This window comes from Furipterus horrens, unplaced genomic scaffold (assembly GCF_987537825.1).
Source record: "Furipterus horrens unplaced genomic scaffold, mFurHor1.1.pri manual_scaffold_2, whole genome shotgun sequence".
Taxonomy (NCBI): Eukaryota; Metazoa; Chordata; class Mammalia; order Chiroptera; family Furipteridae; genus Furipterus; species Furipterus horrens.
In genome coordinates this window covers 186,448,586-186,470,509 of record NW_028327172.1, presented here as the reverse complement: position 1 = coordinate 186,470,509, position 21,924 = coordinate 186,448,586, and the positions used below count along the sequence as shown (strand labels likewise).

General features: G+C 43.6%; 1 protein-coding gene across 2 annotated transcripts in view; it reads right to left on the bottom strand.

Annotated features, from left to right (window-relative positions):
* The window catches only part of SCFD2 (sec1 family domain containing 2), a 313,820-nt gene that overhangs the window by 78,634 nt on the left and 213,262 nt on the right, over positions 1–21,924 (bottom strand). The window contains exon 6 of one of the 2 annotated variants that reach the window (XM_090266891.1): positions 7,464–7,681. The exons of the other annotated variant lie outside the window; for it this stretch is intronic. Coding sequence (XP_090123017.1) covers positions 7,548–7,681 — 134 coding nt within the window. The 3' untranslated portion in view covers positions 7,464–7,547. Of the gene's footprint in view, positions 1–7,463; positions 7,682–21,924 lie in introns of those variants that run through there. 2 annotated transcript variants of the gene reach the window in all.

Below are 21,924 nucleotides of genomic sequence, written 5' to 3'. Positions count from 1 at the left end.
CTCCTTCTCAGTCCCAATATAACTTTAGCCAGATCTTCTCAGGAATTACTCTTTTAGTTAAATGTAATTTTTATAATTGACGACTGAGTACCAGGCCTTGTGCTAGGGCTGAGTGTACCAGTTGCTGTCACACAGCTGTGCAGAGACAATTTAGCACTGGGCACAAAAGGCATTCTTAGAAATAGGCACAACGTCAAAGGCTGCAGCGAGGAAGAGACGCGGTACTTAGGACAACGACCTGAGTTTAAATGGGAGCAAATCAGAAATTGCAGGCACATTTGGTTGTATTGCTGAGTTGGGCTTTGTTAGTATCTAATCTTCCAATCTGGCCACAGGGCAAACCGGTGATCAGGGGTGTGTGTGTGTGTGTGTGTGTGTGTGTGTGTGTGTGAGAGAGAGAGAGAGAGAGAGAGAGAGAGAGAGAGAGAGAGAGAGAGAGAGTGTGTGTGTGTGTGTGTGTGTGATCAGCATTTGTGCAGATTGCAGCTGGCAGGCATGGGAAATAGATACTATGATGAATTCTTTACTGCAAGAGGTGATCAAAAACAGCCACAGAAAAGTGGGTGTGACAAGATTTCTGATTTATACTTTATTACTGCAAGACAGAGTTGGAAGCTGCTGGTGTGGGTATTGGTAGCAGACTGTGTGTGTGTGTGTGTGTGTGTGTGTGTGCACATGCGTGCACATGAGGGAGCTCATACAGGGTAGCAAAATGTTATTGTACTTGGGGATAGTGCCATAAAACATTCAAATACATGTTCTAAATTCTACATATTTAAACTCATCATATCTGGCCTAAATATTCAACAGTAATAAATCAGCATAGGAAATTATGGTTCATGGGAGAATACAATTAGAGAACAGATGAAGGCTGATTCCAAACATTCCATCTCTTGTGCTTCCAGGAACCCTGTAGCTGCACAACTCCACCCCCCCTGAAACTGGCATGACTGTGTGCCTCTCACCAATGGAAAGAAGGTGAGGTAATGGTGTTATTTCCAGGCAGAGTTTTAAGAGCCTGCCTGTAAGCTGCTGTTTCTCCTTTCACTGCCCCAGTGATCCTGCAAGTGTGTCATGGCGGGGCACGTGGCTGGTGTCTGTGCCCAGGTCTCTGCAACAAGCCCAGCCCTCTGCCGTCCTGAGCTAAAGATGCAGAGAGGGTGAGAGGTGAATCTGAGTCGTGTGAAGTCCCTGGGATTTGAGGCTTGTGCTACTGGAGTTACTCTACTAACAACAGCTACAAGGACATCACAGGAAACATTAATAGTTTGAACCCACTTTTTTCACTATAAAATGTTTTTAAAAGGATAGGAAGCTCAAGGAATATGAGAGGAAATGGTTGTAAGATTCTGTTCTCAAACAAATTTGGATGTCTAGCTGAAGGCTTTATAAAAGAAAGCACAGGGAATAGATGCCAGTTAGTCTGTGGAAGGATGCTGTTTTATTTAAATTAAGTAACTTGTAACTAGTAGCTTTAATAAATGGAATTTGTTAGGGAGGCATTTCCCTGGTCTTCCAGAATCAAATAGAAAATTAATCCCTCTTTCCAAGTCACAGGAAATTGTTGCTTCCCTCCCCCACCCCCAGTTTTCTCTTTAAGAAGAAGTAACATCTCCAAACTCAGATATTTCTCTCCCAGGGCTTCACCTCCTCCCGAAATACTGAGAAGTCTGGTGGTGGGGAAGGGGTGTTTCAGCATGAACTAGAAATACAAAGTGTGGTGAACTACAGAGAAAGGCGGGCTCTGTGAAGTCTGAATGCCAACAGACCCCTGGCACTGAGGAGCTCACATTCCTAGGAACCCAAAAACCTATGACATATGACAATCTGCTACTTTCCCAAGGCATGGATTTGATTGCCTTGGCTGATGGCTGGTGTGGGAGCTCCCCTCCCAGTGGGTGAGCCCAGACAACCACCCAGCACCTACAGCTCCTCACAGCTTCACTGTTGGCTCACATTGAGAGACATTTCAGAGCTGAGACACACAGCCTGGAACTGAATCCTCATTCCATCACTTACTAGCTGGGAGATCTTGGGTGAGTTACTTAACCTCTCTGTGCTTTAATTTTCTCATCTGAAAAATGGATAAAATAATAGCACCTATCTCAAAGGTTGTTAGAAGATGAAGAGTCATATATGTAAAGCTCTCAGTATAGCCTCCCACAAGTGAGCACGTATCAGTTACTATTACCTTATTGCTGTGATTTCTTACTGAAGTCACTGTGACACCCTTGAGGTGGCAGCTTTTACTTCTAACAATTGGCCCACAGGAGAGTTAATGCCTGTGCTGCTGCTGGAAGTGGAGACAAGCAGGAGGAGTTGTGGATAACTGACTCTTCTTAGAAGAAATTCACATATTTTTGTCCAATATTTATAGCATTATTAAGATTCTTAAGGGGCCACTTACACTTGACTGCACTTGATGGATATGTGCTATCATAGAATCATTTATGGATATGAACATTGGCTAAGGGCTTAGGACTAGGTCCTAAGAGGATTAAAGGTCTGTGAGATTCCACCTTACAATAGAGAGGGTTGGGTGGAAGCCATACGCCCTCCCCCTTCACAAGGTGGAGGAGGTGACAGCTCTGTGAAAAGAGGGATAAGTACAGTATTATCAGAAGATGACTACCACAGCAGGCATACCTTTTCGAGCTGCTGAGTTCAAGGGGCCAGACCATGGGCCAGAAGAAAGATACAGGCATCTGGCAAGAACTGATAAAAAAAGAGACATCAGGTTTTCTTCTAGATTATCCCATCCAGTTGAAGATGGAAATGATATGAGGCAGACCTTTTGTTCTGCAATAAAGACGGTATGACTGGTTAGTTTCTCTTGCGTTGTAGCTAGCTACAGTCAGGCTGCACATATAATGAAGAGGAAAACTGATAGAGAAGGATGAGCAGGCCTGCACAGCCTTGCTCATGATTCAGGCTTGTGAGTAAGGGACCCTGAAGCCAGGACTATCCGTCCCTTCCCTGAATTCTGACAGCTAAGAGAGAAACAGGCCATGCACAGCAGGTGTGGAGAAGCTCCTGCCGACACTATGATGTCTGGCTGGTTAGAAGCCTGGAGTCATGTATGAGATTGAAAGGGGGTGTGATTTCAAAGCAGGATTCAGGGTGATTTCTTTACTTGTTTACGTTCTGTCTGTGCCCAGTGAAATTAAGCTCCACAGAACAGAGATTGACGCAAAATCGTTGGTTTTGTTCACTGCTGTATGTCAGTCCTTGGGACAGTGCTTGACACATAGAAAGTGCTCCATAATTACTTGTAGAGAGGAGAACGGAGGAATGAAAGGCCCATTGTGGAGAGAGGGCAGCAGGTGAAGCAAAAGAAGATCACAACCTAGGAGGAACTGAATTACAGCCGCAAGGTCCACAGGCCCAAAAGTTTGTTCTAGAAGCTGAGAGTAGAATGGGGCTGAGGCAACCGGAAAGTTACCCTGGAGCAAGAGAGTGTATTTACGGACCTAGATGCCTGGCCTCTGCTTTCCCTGGAGTTTGCTCCTTCTCTCAGATGCCTCCAGGCGTTTCTAATTTATGCTCTAATCCTAGTCTGAGAGGAAGGTTTGGGTTACCCATATCTGAGCCTGACCTTCTTCCGAGTAATAAAGCAATTTATCTTTCATGGTGATTGTGATGATTAAATATAAAATACATATAAAATATGTAGCACAGCACTTATATAAGATCAGGACTCAACAAATGGTAGTTCTTATTATTGTTATTACAATAAAAGTATCAAATTATACAGATGGTTTGTTTCTTTAAAGTTTATTTTTATGTCTTTTTCCTAATTGCTGGATGTTTATCATGATTAGTTGAGTTGAAAAATAAAAGGCATACTTTCCTTTACAACAAACAAACAGAGAAGCGTCAGTGGATAAAGGGCAGAGCAGGGTGACGTCACCCCCAGGTAGACTGTATGCTTTACAGGCTGGGCCCAGGAATGTGACCCAGGCATGAACAGCTCTCTGGTTCTGGTCCCTTAGGAGTGAAGCTACACTTAAAATGGGGCATATTTGGTAAGCACCACAGTTAGAAAAAGCAGGGGCAAAATACCACCCACCCAAATATGTTTCAACCAATGTGGGCTACTAAACTTTGTTTTTCTGTAGGAGTAGTTCACGGTAAGGTAGAATATACATGATACATTGGGACTTATAGGGGCTAAGGGCATCAGCCTGTACCCCTCCCCGCCATGGGTGTAACATACAGGAGCACAGGCTGGCCAGAGGCTGAGGCAAAGACACGCCCATGCTCTCTTCTGTCTCTTCTAGTTTCTGGATATTCTGACGTTGCCTTTACAAAAGGATACACTACAATTTTTTAAAAAATTCTGTGTCATTAAAACTTTACATCCAAATGCCATGTAATGAGGTACTTGAAACCTGCACTAACACAACGAAGAACTTTCCCACAACTACTGGGAGACTTCATTTGCATGGGCCACATTTCGCTTTAAAGATGCCTCGGGTGATTGAAAGCATTAATTCAGAAATAACATGGTAAGTCTTGCCAGACAGAAGACTACTGTAACAGAAAAGCAAAACAGGAATCCAACACTTGTCCTGGCACTGAACCTCACAGGGGTAGGTTCTTAAGAACATAGTCAACCTCAATTATTTATATTCATGAGAGGAAGAGACATTTAGAAAAAACATTGCTAATCTAAAATCATGTTTATTTTCCCTTTGGAAAGAATTTAGAGGCACAGAAACATATAATAATCAGAGCTGATTTCCACACACCGCATGGCCCCTCGGCACACCTACTCAGGCCAACCCGTCAGGTGATCGAGACTGCTCTTACTCTCTCCTTACCCACTCACTCGCTAGTTCCTAAATATCTGTCCCAGCCCCTTCTTCTCTGCTTCTCCCGTTTAGGTTCTCATCATCTTTGGGTTGCTCCAAGAGATGCTGCACAGCACAGACCCAAGGGGCATTTATATTGACTACAAAGTGAATGGCGCCCCCTAGAGGTCGCAATATGGCAGCCCTGCCCCCAATCTTCCAGACAGCTTTTAAAATGCAAATATGGCTATGTTGTTCCATTTCTTAAAATCTTAAATATGAATTATAATGTTGAAGATGACAATAACAGCAGGAACATGCCATGTGCAAGGCACAGTTCTCACTAAACATGGTTTAGCTTGTTTGGTTCTCACGGCAATCCAATTATTCCTGTTTTACAGATTATTCCATTTTACAGATGATGAAACAAGACTGGGAGGTACTGAGTAACTTGCCCAGGGTCACACAGCTTTTTGTCTCCTTTTCTCTTGGAGGTAGAATAACATAGTGCTTCATAACAGGCCTGACGAGATAGCAGACCTGGGCTGGAATTTCAGCTATGCAGACTTACATGAGTTATTTCATATAAAGTGGCATTTAGGGACTTCTCAATATATTAGTTAATATTGCTAACATTGTTGTTATTATTAGTATTTCAGGATACAGTTCAAACTTAATGGAGAACATGCAGGTCAAACCAGGTCCTTTACAACACGGCATCTGCTTTTTTCCAGCTTTGTCTCCGGCCACAGACCCTCTCAAATCCTGGCCGCTCCCTGTAAGAACACTGCTGATGCACTTCCTGTGTGTCTGCATACCTGACTTCCTTTCCTGGGATGCTATTTTCTTCTTTGGCATGTAATTACTATTCCACTTTGCCTGATCCTCCCATGCTGAGACAAGCATTTATTGCGCCACAGCACCTTCCCCTGTTATTTCACCAGATCTCTGACATGCCTTGTTTGCATGCGGGTCTGCCTACTGGACCAGGAGCCCTTTGAGACCTGGGCCCAGGGTCTACCTCCTGTAGCCTGGGACTTGGTGGGTGCCTGTCATCTAGTAGATACTCAACAAAGTTTGCAGAAGTGGACTGAATTGATGTGGGGTTGGTTCAGTTTATAAATAAACGTATTTCAAGAATTTGTGTTCATTTTCTGTGGCACACTGGTTTAGGAGCATGTTATTTATTATCTGCTACAGGCAATGCAAGAAAGGAAATCTGGCCCAGAATTCTGGTTTGAGTGTCTGACCATCTGAAATTGGCACCCTGACAATGCTGTGCTACTGATGAGAACAGTATAAGGCTTGAAAATGCACTTTTAATAACGGATGGTTGGAATGCCAATTTAGATACATCCCCACAAGTAACATTCAAATAGAAGCTCATGAGAGCAGTAAATTTACTTTCTAAGGATTAAGCCTCCTGCCTGGCTGTAATTTTAGGCTTTAAGGTGTCTCCAATGGTATAAACATCCCTCCATTAATTGAAAACATCGTTGGTTAATATACACATCTCAATTTCAAAGCATTTTGTATTCCTGTACTACACTTGGAAAATATTTTCCAATGGACATGTGGGTAACCTCTCATATTATTTCAGGGTCAGTGCTCATTGGAGGGTTATTAAAGATAAAGTCAAGAGGACGCCTGTTGTTTCAAAGGAAACAGAAAGGTCACTGCTGGAAAAGAACAGAGCCCCTTTTTTACAGAGGAGAAAATCAAGGCCTTGAAGGTTGTGACTTTCCCAAAGCACACAGCCTTCGGGCAGAGGCAACATCAAGTGCTAAGGTGCTGCATCAGGAACAGCTTGGAGAGGGTGCAGGGTGAGGTGGGAGGGATGGCCAGGGCTCAGTGGGCTGCTGCCATATGGGGTTTGGGTTGCATCCCAAGTTCTGTGGGCAGCAGTTGCAGAGTTTCAGGCAGAGGAATCCTAGGATCTGATCCCTGTTCTCCAATAGAAAGACCACAGTGCTGCTGGGAGGAGAAAGACCAGGTGTGAGAGGATGGGGGCCCAGGGGAGGATGTGACAGTGGAGCTGGAAAGAAGCAAATGGGTTTGAGATATATTTCAGAATTGGAATTGAGATGACTTGTTGTTGTGGGAAGTAAGAAAGGGGGAGGGAACCTAGATGACTTAACGTTTCTTGGTTAGGTGGGTGGTGGGTACTTTTATGAGATGGGGAGAAATCAGGACAAGAAACTGGATTTCAGTTTTGGAGTTGTAGTCAAGTGGGGCTTGAAGTGGAAACAGAGTTAGATGTGACTTGTACCACGTCTGGCACGCAGTGAGCGTGGTGGCAGTGATGGTGTTGTTTTTATAGCCGCCATTCCCACTAGCACCCCAGTGAGCTTGCTAAGGCCAAGGGGAAATAGATCAGAATTATGATGTAGTTTGACTACATACAGTGTGACAAACACATTTATTGCCAAATTGATGCAAATGTCTAGAATGCTCAGTATAAACTGGCATTCATAGAAGCGACATTGGTTTTGATGACTCTCCTATGTGACTTAGTCAGAGGCCTGCTTTGGATTATAGCTATCAAGGATGACGAAGCTCATATAGAATTTGTTACTTAATTCTTCTGCTACTACAAAGTGAACAGCTTTCACTGATAATAAATAAACAGCTTATCAGTACAAATACTGGCATTTCTTTGTGATAGCTTTTTGTTTGGCTGTTATTTATCGATTTCCTGAAAGTGGATACATTCACAGTACAGTTTCAAAGCGTCAGTAGAAACCACACATCATCCTAGGAGCGTATGCCTTGACCCTGTTTCCCAGCACCTTGACTTTGGGCCAGCGATGTGCTCTGACACTCCTCTGCTGCTCTCTGCTGTTCAAAGGGATTCCACAGCCAGCTCGGTCTGCACACACAGCACTCCGCTGGGAAAGAAACAGCAACTTTTACGCACTCTCTACTTCATCCCAATTTATTTCAGGGAGATTTACATGACAGAAAGATTCGAAATAATGATCCATGTGGAGCAACAAATATTTTTTAGAAAATCCATTTTCAAGGATTTCCATTGAGTTCTATTTATGATCATGATTCCCTACTCTCTCTTAGAGGAGGCATTTTTATTTAGTTCCAGTGTAAACCACTTGATCCCGGCTCTATTATAAAGGCTTTTGACAATGTTATGGTTCAATCTACACAAGGTATTGTTTCAATACCTTTGACATAAGACCTGGATCCTTGCCAGACAAGAATCTACAAAAGTTCATAAGTAAAGGAACAAAGAACAGGATAACTCTGCCTACACACTTAAGGGCACCAGATCCTATAAAATCAAATTCAAATGTTAAATATATACATTTGTCATTTTTAATACAACTAAAACCACAACACAGCAGAGATTTGCAATACATAATATTTATGGCCTTTCTTTTGCATTAAATACTCTAAAAGAGGAAAATGCTATACTTTAAAGCAGCATAAATAATTTTATAACCATAGTTAGATGTATGTTTGTGAATGCACAAAATGTTCAAAGGAGATGTATTTGCTTTAGTTTCATGAAGGTATCTCAAACATCAAGACCTAATTTAATCTGCTTGAACAACCTACATTTTCTAGACAATTGATGTTTTTCTTTATTCACAGAATAAAATGGCTTGAACAGTGTTCGTTCTCAGTTCTAGAAACTGAGGACTCAGTATCCAATGTCCTTTTAATTTGTCAAACCTAATTACAGAACCCAACTAGATCATGAAAATGGTGATCTCTGCTGGGGAAAATTAAGAGGAACTGGAGTCACAAACCTTCTCTTTCTCTCTCTCTCTTTCTCTGTCTCTCTCTCTTTTCTGGTTTGGCTCCATTACCTGGAACATGGAAAAAGAAGCATTCACATTTGCTTCAGGAGTAAACCTACAAGGTCTGTCCAGAAGGTATCCAGCCATGTAATATGAAAAATAGAGACATTTTTGAAGAAGATACAAGATACAAGAAACATTGTACATAGGACAATGACACCTCAGTCCCCTTCAAAGTAGGTGCTTTGGGATCTCACACAGTTCTCCCAATCGCTATCAGCTGCCTCATTGTATTTTCCTGAATCTCATCAACAGTCTGAAATCTCTTTCTTTTCAAAGGTGATTTTAGTTTTGGGGAAAGCCGGAAGTGGCAGGGTGCCAAACCTGGGCTGTAGGGGGGCTGAGTCACCTGGGTGATTTGATGTTTCGAGATGTGATGCATGAGCAGGCACACGTTGTTGTGACGAAGCTGCCAATGTAGCCTTCTGAATTATCTGAATAGTTTCCATGGAGGATGGTTCAAGTGTAACACAAAATTTGATGCAGATTCATAGCTCTACTTGCTGAGTCATTTTGAATATGATGGCCACACAGTACACATGCTCACTCAATGGCATCTACCATCCTCACTAAATAGTACAGTGATGTCATCATTGTTCACGCATGTGCATTCCAGTCCACTCTCCTTGGCTGCTAGGTTACACTGATGTCGCGCAAACCAATGTTGTTATATGTATTAACAATGGTTTGACGTTTCCTGGAAAGACTGTAGCATCCTGGCCTGCCAATAAACAGGCCCTCAATAAGACATGTTCCATCTGAGCTCATCAGTTCTGGAGAATTTAGGAGTTTTTGTTGGATGTCTGTTTTCCTAAGAGAAAGCCTCACTCCAAATATTGACTCTACATAGTTTTCTGACTGAGAAAATGGGGTGATCGGTTTACCCCTTCTATGCAAAGCAGCTGGAGGGGCTCCTATGCAGGAAGAAGGGTGTGGGTGACTCACAGACCTTCCCCAGTGCACATCTCTGGCCCACTCATCTTTGCCTCTGCCAGATTCCTAAACAGGGAGTCAGCAAGCTAGGTTGACGATATGACCCTAGTCGGTGAATTATGCCAAAGGCACTTTTGTAAAACGCAAACTTTGGGAGGGGCAGAGGCTGTACGGGATATATTCACATTGAAACAAAAGGGAGGAACCTGTAAATTATAAAAATCACTGACATAACAAGTTGGAGAACTGAGTGTTGGCTTGTGCCTAAAAGCCCCTTTTTGTGCTGCTGTATAAAATGATGACCCCAACACTGTGTCACAAAGCCACCATTGTCAAGGAGGCCCTGCAAGCACTGCGATGAGGATCCAACTGCTTTTAATTCTTTATCAGGGAAACAAAAGATCCACAAGGTGATTGACACTGGAATCAAATGCTTTTCAATGGGACCAGACCCATGAAAGAGCTTGCAAAGGTTTCAGTTGCTCTGAAACGAGGGACTTTTGGGTGCACATATGACTAAGAGTGACCACTATGTGATGGGATGAATGGGAAATTGCTTCTAAACTGTGAATCCTAAACAGGTCTGAGTACTTATTGTTGTTGAATCATCAGTGACAAACACTTAGGTCGGCAGAGGCCTAACATGGTCTGTCATCCTGATATGGGGAGGGGGAGGCGCATACAGAGCCATGAGCAATGTCTAACCTCACGTTCCAAGTACTGAGCTTTGAGTCCTTTTTTCCTCATGGGCTGTCTTGGACTTTCCAAAATTGCTTTAATGAAATACAGCTGTATCCTGAACCCTTTCCAATCATGTTGAAGATGGGAAAAATGATTTCGCCTACACCTTTTATAAGCTGAAGTGTGACTAAACTATCAAAACCTTCTGAAACACATTAAGCTGAATTCTGTCACCAGTAACACATTTTACAGCTTAAAAAAAAAAAAAGCTATGGGGAATTTTCAGCAGGATACAAGTAGTTAAAAATACACCTCATTTAATTGGGAGCCATACAGCTAAGCTTCAGATAATTTAAGTTTTATAACTTCTCTTGGAATTTCAAAGGTATTGATCACAAAATACTTATTTAATATTGTTTGACTATGTGACTGCTCCCTGGCATTGGGGGCAAAGCTTTCCCTGCTCCCACTCAGTTCTGGAGAACTGGGCATAACATTCAACGTGTGTTCGTGAAGACATGTGAACATAATCAGCATACTTCAGAGTACAGTCTTAGGACCTCTCTACTGCAGCAAAGTCATTTTCATTATTTCCAATAAATATTTATTTCATTTGGCATGGTGCTTAGCTCCATATTTTATTAATTAGCCTCATGTTTCATTCTAAATACTAAAATAGAAGCCTTTCAAGTTACTGGGGATCCCAAATGCATCTGTACTGAAGTGCTTATATCATCTTTGTGACTGAGGATTTGGTGTTGATAAATTTGAGGGTATTCTGGAGCGGTGTCTAGTGCCTCGCAGCAGTATTTTACAAAACCATGGCAGTTTTATTCTATTAAGAAATCACACCCGTGAAGGGGTCTGGAAAATTTCGTTTAGAAGGTTTCAAAATGCCAGATGCAAATAGTTTTGCATTCAAAAAGTAACTCAGGAACACAAACATTAAATGTTTATGATTTTAGAAGACCGAAGTATCTCTTTGGAATTCTGGGTCAGAGTGAGCAGGTTAGTGTCGAGTCGGGTTTTTAAAAGTTTCTCCAAATATGTAACAGATGACACTCTACAATTCCAGCTATGTTCACCCATTCTAAAACAAAGCCCTAAACACACTTGGGAATTTCCAATCAGATCAGAAAAACACCAGAGAGGGAGGGCTGGGGCTGGGATTTTTAAAAATGCTGAAGAGATCGCCAAGAAATCATTTCTCATTAGACACTGAGTGGGTAGAAGTGGTGTACAATTCCTTCCAGTATTCCACTCCTGCTCTTGTCTCTGCCTGACATCAGGGGAGAAGCACAGGCAGGCTATCTTGTTTTAGCCACTGCCCGGTGACTTGGAAGCTGTCTGAGGCTCGAGGCTGGACACAATCTCTTCCCGCCATGCCTGACTGTCTGTGTCCCAGAGGATAGATAGAGTCTTTCTCTTTTCCTCTCCCTTCCCTGAGCAATTTGGAGGAAAAAAATTATGAAGTTTTCTTAAGCTTCTTGTATGTTCCATTTTGTGTTTCAAGGAAAACCTCCACGAGTAGAGTTGAATTCTGCAACTTTTGTGGCAAACGATGGTTTGAGTTTAGGCATGATTCTGAGTTGGCGCTGTGAGTTAATCAGTATTCTCCCAGCAACGTCGTGTGCTGGATGCTGCAGGGAATGCAAGGTGAGGCACCAGTCCCCCCTCAAGAAGCTCAGGGCCTCGTCGTGGGGTTGTGAAAATATCTCACTTAAATTGTAACATTTCTAAACTACAGAGGCAGAGTTCAGTATTAGTGATGACAGGTTTTAAACAATATGAAAATGCCAACATTTGAACATTTTTTAATTGATAAAATCAGAATTTCATAAGGCTCAACCTAACTTGGTGAGAATTTAGAGCTTGACACATAATGTTTTGAAATAGTTGCAAACTCAGAATCTGAGTTTTAAAAGATTTTAAAGAAATGATTATGTATCGTTTCCTTTCCCCTTTTATTGCACTGTGATTTGTTTTTCTAAAATACAAATAAACCCATTTTCTTCACAAACCTTCCTCTTCAAGCCAACACTTTTCTAGATCTTGTCCCCCATTGTCCTTGAAATCTCCAGAGCACAGGTTTCTATAGAGTTTCTCTTTAAACTCAGCTCATGGAAAGATGAGGTATCTCATCTGTAGAGGGGAACCTACCAAAATTGGGATGGGAAGTTTGCCATTATCATCATTCTCTGGCAGATCGGAATGACTGGTAAGTTCTTCACCAAACTAACTCCAAGCAGAAGTATTGCTATTCAGATTCACTCATTTCCATCTTTTCATTTATTTGAGTTATTATTTGTGCTTTTATACTATTAATAGAGAAGGTGAGGGCACACACAACTACTTGTCCTCCATAGAAAAATTTAAAAAATGAACAAACACCACAATGCAATCCCTCTCTTCAAGCTGACCAACTGGAATAGCTGGAACGGCATTTCCACACAGGAAAAGGGCAGCGGGGGAGTCTCAAAAGACCCCACCAGAGTGTCAAGACCAGAGAGTGTGATGCCAGCTCACTGTGCTGTCAGAAAGGTAAAAACTTTCCTGCCCCTCCCTCCTCTCCTGTCCCTCTGAACTGGGAGTTTGCAGGAGTTGGCAATGGACACTGGTCAGGTACGGGAGGAGACACCTTACAAGAGGGAAGAGAGAAGCAGCCAGTCACACCTCCCTTCTTCAACTGCAGCAGGAAGAAGCTGGGAAACGGAAAGTCTTTGACTGTAAATTAAGTTTGAAGTACAGCTATTACATGGGGTTAGATATACAAATGACTACATGGAGCCTGTATTTCCTAAGAATGACTAGAAAAGTTATGCACTTGCCCAAAGGTTCACCCAGGGATAGAGAAAGAACTGCACCTGAGTCAATGACTTGGAGTAACAGTGAGAAACAAAACGAGGTTCCTTTGTGACTTGACCTCGTGAGTCATGCCTGTCCAACACATTGGCTACATAATTTAGAAGGTCTATACGTCCCCAGTCTCTGAAAAGGGTTTAAATTCAGATGATCAAGTCCAGAAGGAAATGGCTTGCTGCTGATGCTCAGGTTTTTCAAAATCACAAAATTAGGCTTCAGCCACTGGTCATGTGTTGCTTAGCAACTGGGATACACTCTGAGAAATGCGCATTTAGGCATTGCATCAATGACAGAGTGCACGTACACAAACCTAGATGGTCTAGTCTACCTACACACCTGGGTTATCTCGTATGGTCTATTGCTCCTAGGCTACAAATCTGTACACATGAAACAGCATGAGATGAAATCAAACGCAAGAGAAAGTGAATCAATCAAGAGATGCAGTAAACCTGAGATGCAGGAGGCTGCTGCCAGCATAACACAGAGCACTGTTTTACAGCCAACTTCTTTTACAAGCAAGAAGAGTACACTCTAAAGTAGTGAGAAAAGTATAATATAGTAAACATATAAACCAATAACATAGTTGTTTATTATCATTATCTAGTATATGTACTGTGCATAATTGTATGTGCTATACTCCTAGGTGACCAGCAGTGCAGTAGGTTTGTTTACACCTGCATCACCACAAACACATGAGTAATACATTGCACTATGACATTATGGTGGCTATGACATCACTAAGTGATAAGATTTTTTCAGCTTCATGACAATCTTATGGGACCACCATCATCTAGGCGGCCCATTGTTGACCTAAACATTGTATGTGGCGCATGATAGCAGTTTGGTTTCCACTTATCTCATTACTTTAATTGTAAAGACAGATTGAGATGTCTTTTGTGGGAAGCCACACCTCCACTTCAACAGCATACAGCTGAATGTCTGTCCTTATTTCCATTTAGGTATACCGACCCATTGGCAATGAAGGAACACATTTCCCTGTGCTATATAACAAATGGACTCCAACATGCTTTTTCCTGTGACTATTTTCTTTTTCTTCCTTGACTTAATCTTGTAGTCCCATGTCATTGCTAATGCAATGATACTTTTCCTTGACTATGAAGATGATTATTACTATTTTCTGTTGCATGAAAATAAAAACAGGTATAATTAATCACCATTTATTGTTTCCAATGCTTTATATATCTTATCACTAATAGTTACAACAGTCATGGGGAAATGGAACCTCAAAGACTCCAAGTAAAGTGTTCGAGCTTATAAAGTTAACACATCAGGAAGTTTGGACTCACCTAAGCAACCAATCCCAGGTCCCTTTGTTCTTAAGGATCAACAGAATGGGTGATAATTTAAAGAATAGAACAAAAAACTTGGATGGTGTTTCCAGTTCTGCTAATAATGTAAGCTTTTTTTGACTAGTCCTTTAATCTCTTTTGGTGAAATAAAAACCATGCTACATCCATTTATTTATCTTAAAGGGATGTTATGAGACAGATATGCTACTATTGATAAAGCACACTTAGGAGAAGTGATGTAAGTAGTCATTAACAGTCTCACTTCAGGACTTCCGGCGTAGACAGACACGCTGCATCTCCCTCCACAACTAAGAAGGAATACAACTACCTCAAAACTAGAAACAACCAGAATTTCCAGAAAATCAAACTACATGGAAGTCCAGCAAACAAAGATATAAAGAAGAAATACTCATCCAGACAGGTAGGAGGGGTGGAGAGGACGCGATGTGGTGGTGGCGGCGGCAGCAGCGGTGGCAGCAGCAGGCTGGCAGAAAGCGCAGTCACACGTTTTAAAAAGTCAGGAGGGACACCTGTGAAGCATTCCCAGCTCCTCACCGGACCTTGCAGCTCATGGTCCCAGCACCAGGGAAAATCAAGCCTCATTGCTTCTGACTGTGCAGAACAGTGGAGGTTGGGGTGGAGGCAGAAACTGCCAGTCTCAGCAGAGTCTGCTTGTTTAAAGGGCCCCCATAGTCCTAAAACATCCACAGACCCACCCACTCTGGGAACAACGGCCTGGGCAGCAGCTAGAGAGGCGCGGTCCGGTGTGAAAGTGGGGGAGGTGCCTGGAAAAGGGGCGAGTGCTGAGCAAGCAGCATTGTTCTCTCTCAGACCCCTCCCCCACATACAGCGCCACAACATGGTGAAACAGGTCGCCCATTACTGACGAATCCCTAAGGCTCCATCCTTTACAATGTAATAGAAGCGACAGCTCTACCTGGGACACAGAGGCAGACAAACACAGGAGCCTGTCAGAATGAGGAGATAGAGAAGTATGACCCAAAAAGGGGAACGGATCAAGGTCCCAGTGGGAGAACTAAGCGATGAGGAGATAGCCAACCTCACAGATGAGGAAACAGACAACCTAACAGATGCAGAATTCAAAACACTGGTGATAAAGATGCTCACAGGCTTGACAGATATGCTTGAGTATGGCAAAAGCATAAGAGGAGAAGTGAAGGCTATGCTAAGTGAAACGAAGGAAAATCCACACAAAACCAATGGTGAAGGGAAGGAAACTGGGGTTCAAATCAATGATTTGGAACATAAGGGAGAAAAAAACAGTCAACCAGTGTAGAATGAGGAAGCAAGAATTGAAAAAAATGAGGAAAACTTCCCAGATTTTGCGAAGGAGATGGACATACAGGTCCGGGAAACACGGAGGGTCCCAGGCGAGGTGGACCCAGAGGGGACCACACCAAGATGCATCATGATTGAGATGCCAAAGGTGAAAGATAAAGAGAGAGTCTTGGGGACAGCAAGAAAGAGGCAGAGAGTTGCCTACAGGGGAGTGCCTATAGGACTATCAGCTGATTTCTCAGAGGACACTTTTCAGGCAGGAAGGAACTGGCAAGCAGTATTCAATGTGATGAAAAGCAACCTGCAACCAGGATTACTCTATCCAGCAAATCTATCATTTGGAATGGAAGCGCAGATGAAGTGCTTCCCAGACAAAATAAAGCTAAAGTAGTTCTTCGTCACCAAGACATTATTATATGAAATGTCAAAGAAACTTACTTAAGAAAAAGAAAATGAAAACTATGAACACTAAAATGACAACAAACTCATAACTATCAACAACTGAATCTAAAAAATAAAAAGAAAATCCAACTCAGCAAACCAGAATAGGAACAGAAACATAGGTATGGGGATCATTTGGAAGGGTATCAGCTGGGCATGTGGAAGGGGGAGAAATGGAGAAATGGTGCAGGGATTAAGAAGCATAATCGGTTGGTACAAAATAGACAAGGGGATGTTAAGAAAAATATAGGAAAGGGTGAAGCCAAAGAACTTATATGCATGACCCATGGACATGAACTAAGGGGGGGTGGTTGGGAAGGGGAGCAAGGGGAAAAAAATTGAAACTACTGCAACAACATAATCAATAAAATATACTTAAAAAACAAACAAACAAAAACAGTCTCACTTCAGTTTTGTCTTTATCCATACTGTAACTTTCTTTATAGTATCATATCATATCATATCATATCATATTATATCATATTACTTCAGTATTTGAAGTGCTATAACCTAGGCATTCAACTTATGATAAAAAACACTCTATAAGTTTACCCAGTGTGTCCATTTCAAATATAATGCAAAAACAGAATAAAAATGCCATGGAATCCTTTCTATAGTGACTTTAGAGGAGCTCACGAATTTCTGTAAGGCAAACTTTTGCTTCTTTGTTTACATGAAATAGACATCATCTACTGTTTGTTTTCCATTCCTGCGTTGAATTATATCCATCCTGAGCTTCTTTTCCATTTTCTTCCAATTGGCCTGATGCATTTTGTCTGTTCAAGCTCCAGTCCTTCTGCTGGTTGACTAATGACTTCTTCCTCTGTACCCTCCCTTCCCTCACCCTCTTGACATCCCTTTCCGCCCTCTCACTTGCATGTTTCTGGTCCAGCTGCTGCCGCCCCTTATGTTTTCCTTCTCTGACTCTCCTCCTCTGTCTTCACTGTTAACACTCTGGCATCATCTCCCCCTCCCTCTATCCCTCTCATCCTTCATGCCTCCTTCAATTTTTCCTCATTATTGCAGCATTTATAAATAGCCTCCAAATAATCTATCATCCATCCAAAGGCCCTCAGACATCTGTTAACGCATCTCACAGACAGTAGTTAACTTCAGGAGGAACATTGACCATGCTCATTTATTATCCTCTGAGAAGGAGTGCTGAGCCGGGGTCAGAACGGAAAGAGACCTCTTACCCGACTCAGCGGCTCCTGAAGGAGGAACTGGTGAGAGTTAATCAGAAAGCTGTCTTCTTATGTCTAAGGATGACTGCAAATATGTTTGTAGAGACAAAGCTGTGGACAAACTACATGAGACTCTGAATGATAGCAATCATGTACGCCCAATGCGTTTCATGAGTCTGGTTTCACCATTACAGTTGGTAACAACTTAGTACTGTGCATTTACAATGCACAGGCCCTGTTTTGACTACTTAAAGCAAGTTATGTAATTGGGGGCTCTGCACGTAGTTGGGCAGTTTGTGTTCTGCTGAGAGGGCAGAGCTGAGGCTGCTTGTCAAACCACAGGGAGAGGCTGTCATTACCCCATTTTTCACACAAAGAAACTGAGGCACAGGTATGTTAACTTGCCCAAGTGGAAGAACCAGGCAGAAGGACCACATAGATGACAAAGGTAAAACAGGGCATTTCCTACATTTTTCCCTGTTTGCCATTCCCTCACTGACCTGTAAGCAAGTGGAGTGCAAGCACATGTCTACCTTGTTCACCCTTGTAGCAACTATTTTTGAAATAAATGAAAAAAATAAAGAGTAGAAGTCATGAAACACTAAGAGACATACAGTGATCTTGAAGACAATGCCCACTATTTTAAACTTAAGCATTAGTTCCGTCTTCACTTTCTCCAGAACAGAGCGGAGGTGGTGGGGAGAGGGTGGGAGGGCCTGAATCTGGAGCACACGGGGCTGCAGGAAATCAGCACAAGGCAGGCCCTGGTGTGCAAAATCAGGACAGCATGCTGATGAGGGGGAGAAAGTGTGCTGGGGAGGCAGGTGGCATTCAGTAAGGGTACTGGGGGGCAGCCTGAAGGGCTGAGCAGGCCTGGCCTGCAGGTAAGACAGGCAAGACGGGGAGATTCAGGAGAGACAGCTGGTGCCCAGTGTGCTTGGGGAGAGGTAAGTTTAATACCAGTGCAGCCATGCATTACCTACTTATGAGTCAGGCCCTGTGTATCGTAGGTGTTATCTCGTTTTGTCCTCACCAAAACCTCTGGGATTGGCACTAATGCTCCTTCCATCTCAAGATAAGAAAACTGAAGCTAAGTTGTCAAGGTTTGAAGGACAGTAAAAGACAGATTCTGGATTCATTCCCAGATCTGCTGATTTCAAAATTCACATTCCTGCCGTTCTACCTTAGGAGACGAGATTAGGGTTCAAGGGGGAAACCATCTCGGGAGGAATTCCTATCACCAAAAAGGCGAGGGAGAGACAGAAAGGCTCCTGAGCCTGGAAGATCGGGAAAAGCACACAGGTTTGTGAGGATGAACTTAGACTTGGGTGACAAGACTGACACCCACAGGGAAGAGGAGTTGATCACTAGACACAGATTAAGAGCCTGGCTACTAGTGTCCCAGTTCTTAATGTCTCTGCGTCAGAACAGAGCCAGCGTCAAGGCGACTTGCACTGCTGCACCCAACTGCCACGTGACAGAAGTACCTTTCATTCTTTCTGGTTCTGGAACCTCGGGTGGAGCTGGAGCTGTGGAAATGGGAGTCCTGTGCAGGCAAGGAGTCTTCCTGGCATTAAACTGCTGTGCTCAGGTTGTTCCATCTGCCAATACTTGCCCTGACGCTATCTCGAGAACTTTTGGAATGAAGAGGGGTATAAACAAAAAATGCACCTGTCTGTACAGTGGATTTATTTCCCCAACAGTCTTAAAAAGTACATGTGTGTTTTTCTTACGTTTCTTTTCTTTAATTGAATCTTTTATTGATGGGCTACAACTGAATCATCACAGTAATTCCGGTGGCTCACTAGGATGCATGTCTAAAAGCCGCTCTAGGTTTTGGCCACCAGTACGTTTATAGGCTCCCTGTAATTTTTTGCATACGCCTTTTCTGTCCTCAAAACGACTGCTTCAGGGGACCTGGGGAAATAAAGACAGTGGCAGGGCTGGCGTGCACGGGCTGTCTGGTGAAAACAAAATGCCATGCTGTCTGACCCGGGCAAGTCAGCCAGATCGCTGGCTCTCCCCCTGGAATGTCCCACTGTGGTGATAAACACAGCCACAAAATGCATTTTAACTTTAAGAAGTGCATCGTTTTAACTTTTCCCTTTTGGCATAGAAATTATTCGTAGACTGCTGTGGACTTGACAACAAATCCCTTCAGAAGAACAGCTGCAGACAGAGGCCTGCTGGAGGGAGGCGGGGTCTTCTGTGGGCAGGGCTGTGAGAAGGGGACTGAGGGCGCCGTGGGCCTTACCGGGCCCCCAGCCAGCCTCCCCATCCTAGCTGATGGGTTTGGAGCAAGCAGCCCTGGAGGCCAGTCCAGTTCATGGGCACCTGCAGGCCAGTGGCTCCCCGGATGGGGCAGGGATGACAAGACACCCGAGGGCTAGGGATCACAGTAGGGTGTGCCTGAGGGAGCTCGGGTAGTCTGGACACATTTTGGATGGACTCCCACCACGGTCAGAGGATTCCTGTTTTTTCCTTCACAGTGCCTTGTTACTTTATTTTCCTGGAAAGCCCTAGCATTTATTTCACTAACATCTTACCTGGCCTCTGACCACCCTGAAACGATGAGAGGAGACGTGGAAAGAACAGGGGCAACTGGATTCTACTTCTGGCTCTTCTAGCACTGACCTGGGGAGAGTTAATTAAACTCTCTAGCATCAATGTCCTTATCTGCCAAAGGGAGAGAGGACAGACTGTAAGACCCAGTGCTCAGTGAGAGAAGGGGAGCTCATTCGGCCCATTCGACGCAGGGACCTCTCTTGAGAGGAGAGCAAGCTGAAGCATCAGACACCACGTGGTCGCCGGGGTCTCAGGTGGAGGGGCCTGCGCTCCAACTCTGGAGCTCTCCCTTCCTCTGCCCCATTTGACATGTACAATGCACTGTCGCTGAGTAAATCCTGTCTACTAGGGGACTCCGCAGGGCGATGTAGGCTCACATCATTTCTGCCTTCACTGTTGACAATGCGAGGAGCTCACTTATCAACGCCAGGAGAAAAACGAGAGGATCTGCATCATATCATAAAGCGTATTTACCACCATCATTATCAACATTATAAAGTACCTACTGTGTTAATGATATCACCAGCATCTGTTGCTGGAGAAGTTTATTTACCTCTACATAGTATATATTGTAAGTAAAAAAGCAAACATTTCCTTGAGAAACTATTGTGTTTACTTGTGTCTCCCCTTCTGGATTTATTTCCTTAAGAGCAAGAACTGAGTCATTTCTGTTTGAGCAGAACTTAGCGTTATGCCTGGTTCCAGTAAAACAGAAAGAGAAAAAAGGGTCACAGATAGTCCAAAAACCTTTGATCTCCTGTCAGAGCTCTTCCAATAAAACTTTGTTGAAAACTGCTAAGTACTGTCTGCTTTGAGGAAGTAACACCTCTCTCGACTCCCTCTCCAAGGAAAGGGCAAATAGAAAGGGCCAGAGGGAAGAGGAGGGAGGCTGGGGGTTGGAAAGACTGCAAGCCTGGCATAGGGATGGTGCACATACGTGATCACCTTGCACTCATTCCCTGTGCATTCACGGCTACGCTGTCTCACCCCTGCTACCTGAGGGTGCCCCGTTCCCCTCCTCTAGACTCCAGTAAGGCAGGAGAGACGGTAGCTGGCCAGGAGGCCCTGTGGGCGGCAGAGAGGAACACTGGTCCTGCTGATGGCAGTAAAGAGACTGAGAGGAGGTCTTACTTCACGCCAGAGATAGCCAGAGTGGCACGCTGGTCCCATGAGCCACTGCTCTGTGCCTAAACAACATTAAACAGATGGCTGAAGTCTTGGTACTGCTTCTGAGTCACTTTCCTCCCCAATGTCTGGCCGACCCTAACGGGAGGTCACTTTGGATTGCACAAGTGCTCGTTCACACATTTATAACTCTGAGGCAGATGGGAACCAGGCTTATTACTTCAATTTTTAAATGCTCAAAGAGACAGAGGGGCCCACAAGATCAAGCTGACATTCGAATCGCTCTAGGCATTAGGACCTACTGTCTCCAGAGTTGGAGCAAAAAGATCTTGGGGATCTGATGCGCAGACAGTAACAGAGCAACGATAAAAGCCTTCCAGCTGGAGCTGACTCCCCTGAACGTCACTGGAGCCTCCATCCCGTTTCCTGTGCGACCCATATTGGAAACACATTGGAATTATTTTCCCTTTTAAAAATGTTGTTTTATGTTTTAGCTTTTAAGATGTCCTAGTTTCTGCATCATAGCATCTTCACATACCAAGTCAATGTGTTTCACGGTCGTTTGGAGAGGGCCCTCCTTCCCTTCCCCACCTAAGGAATAAAAGGGAAGAAGCTAGTTTAGGGCATACAGCAGCTATAGGGTGTTTGGGGCTTGGGGCGAGAGGAGGGAGAACAAAATGAAATTCTAATTCGGCCCATGTCATCTCAGAACACCAAAACCCTATGAATTATTTATGATCCTCCTGACCCCCACAGCAATGCAAATTGTGGCTCTTGCCAAGAACAAATTAAATGTCTGCATCTGTTACTCTTCCCAATCAGGCGAACCTCCTTGTGTGGGGAAGGAGAAAGGTCAGCAGCCAGGACAGAGGACAGTCCGAGAGAAAGGAAAGAGCGAGGGCTGTGTTCCAGC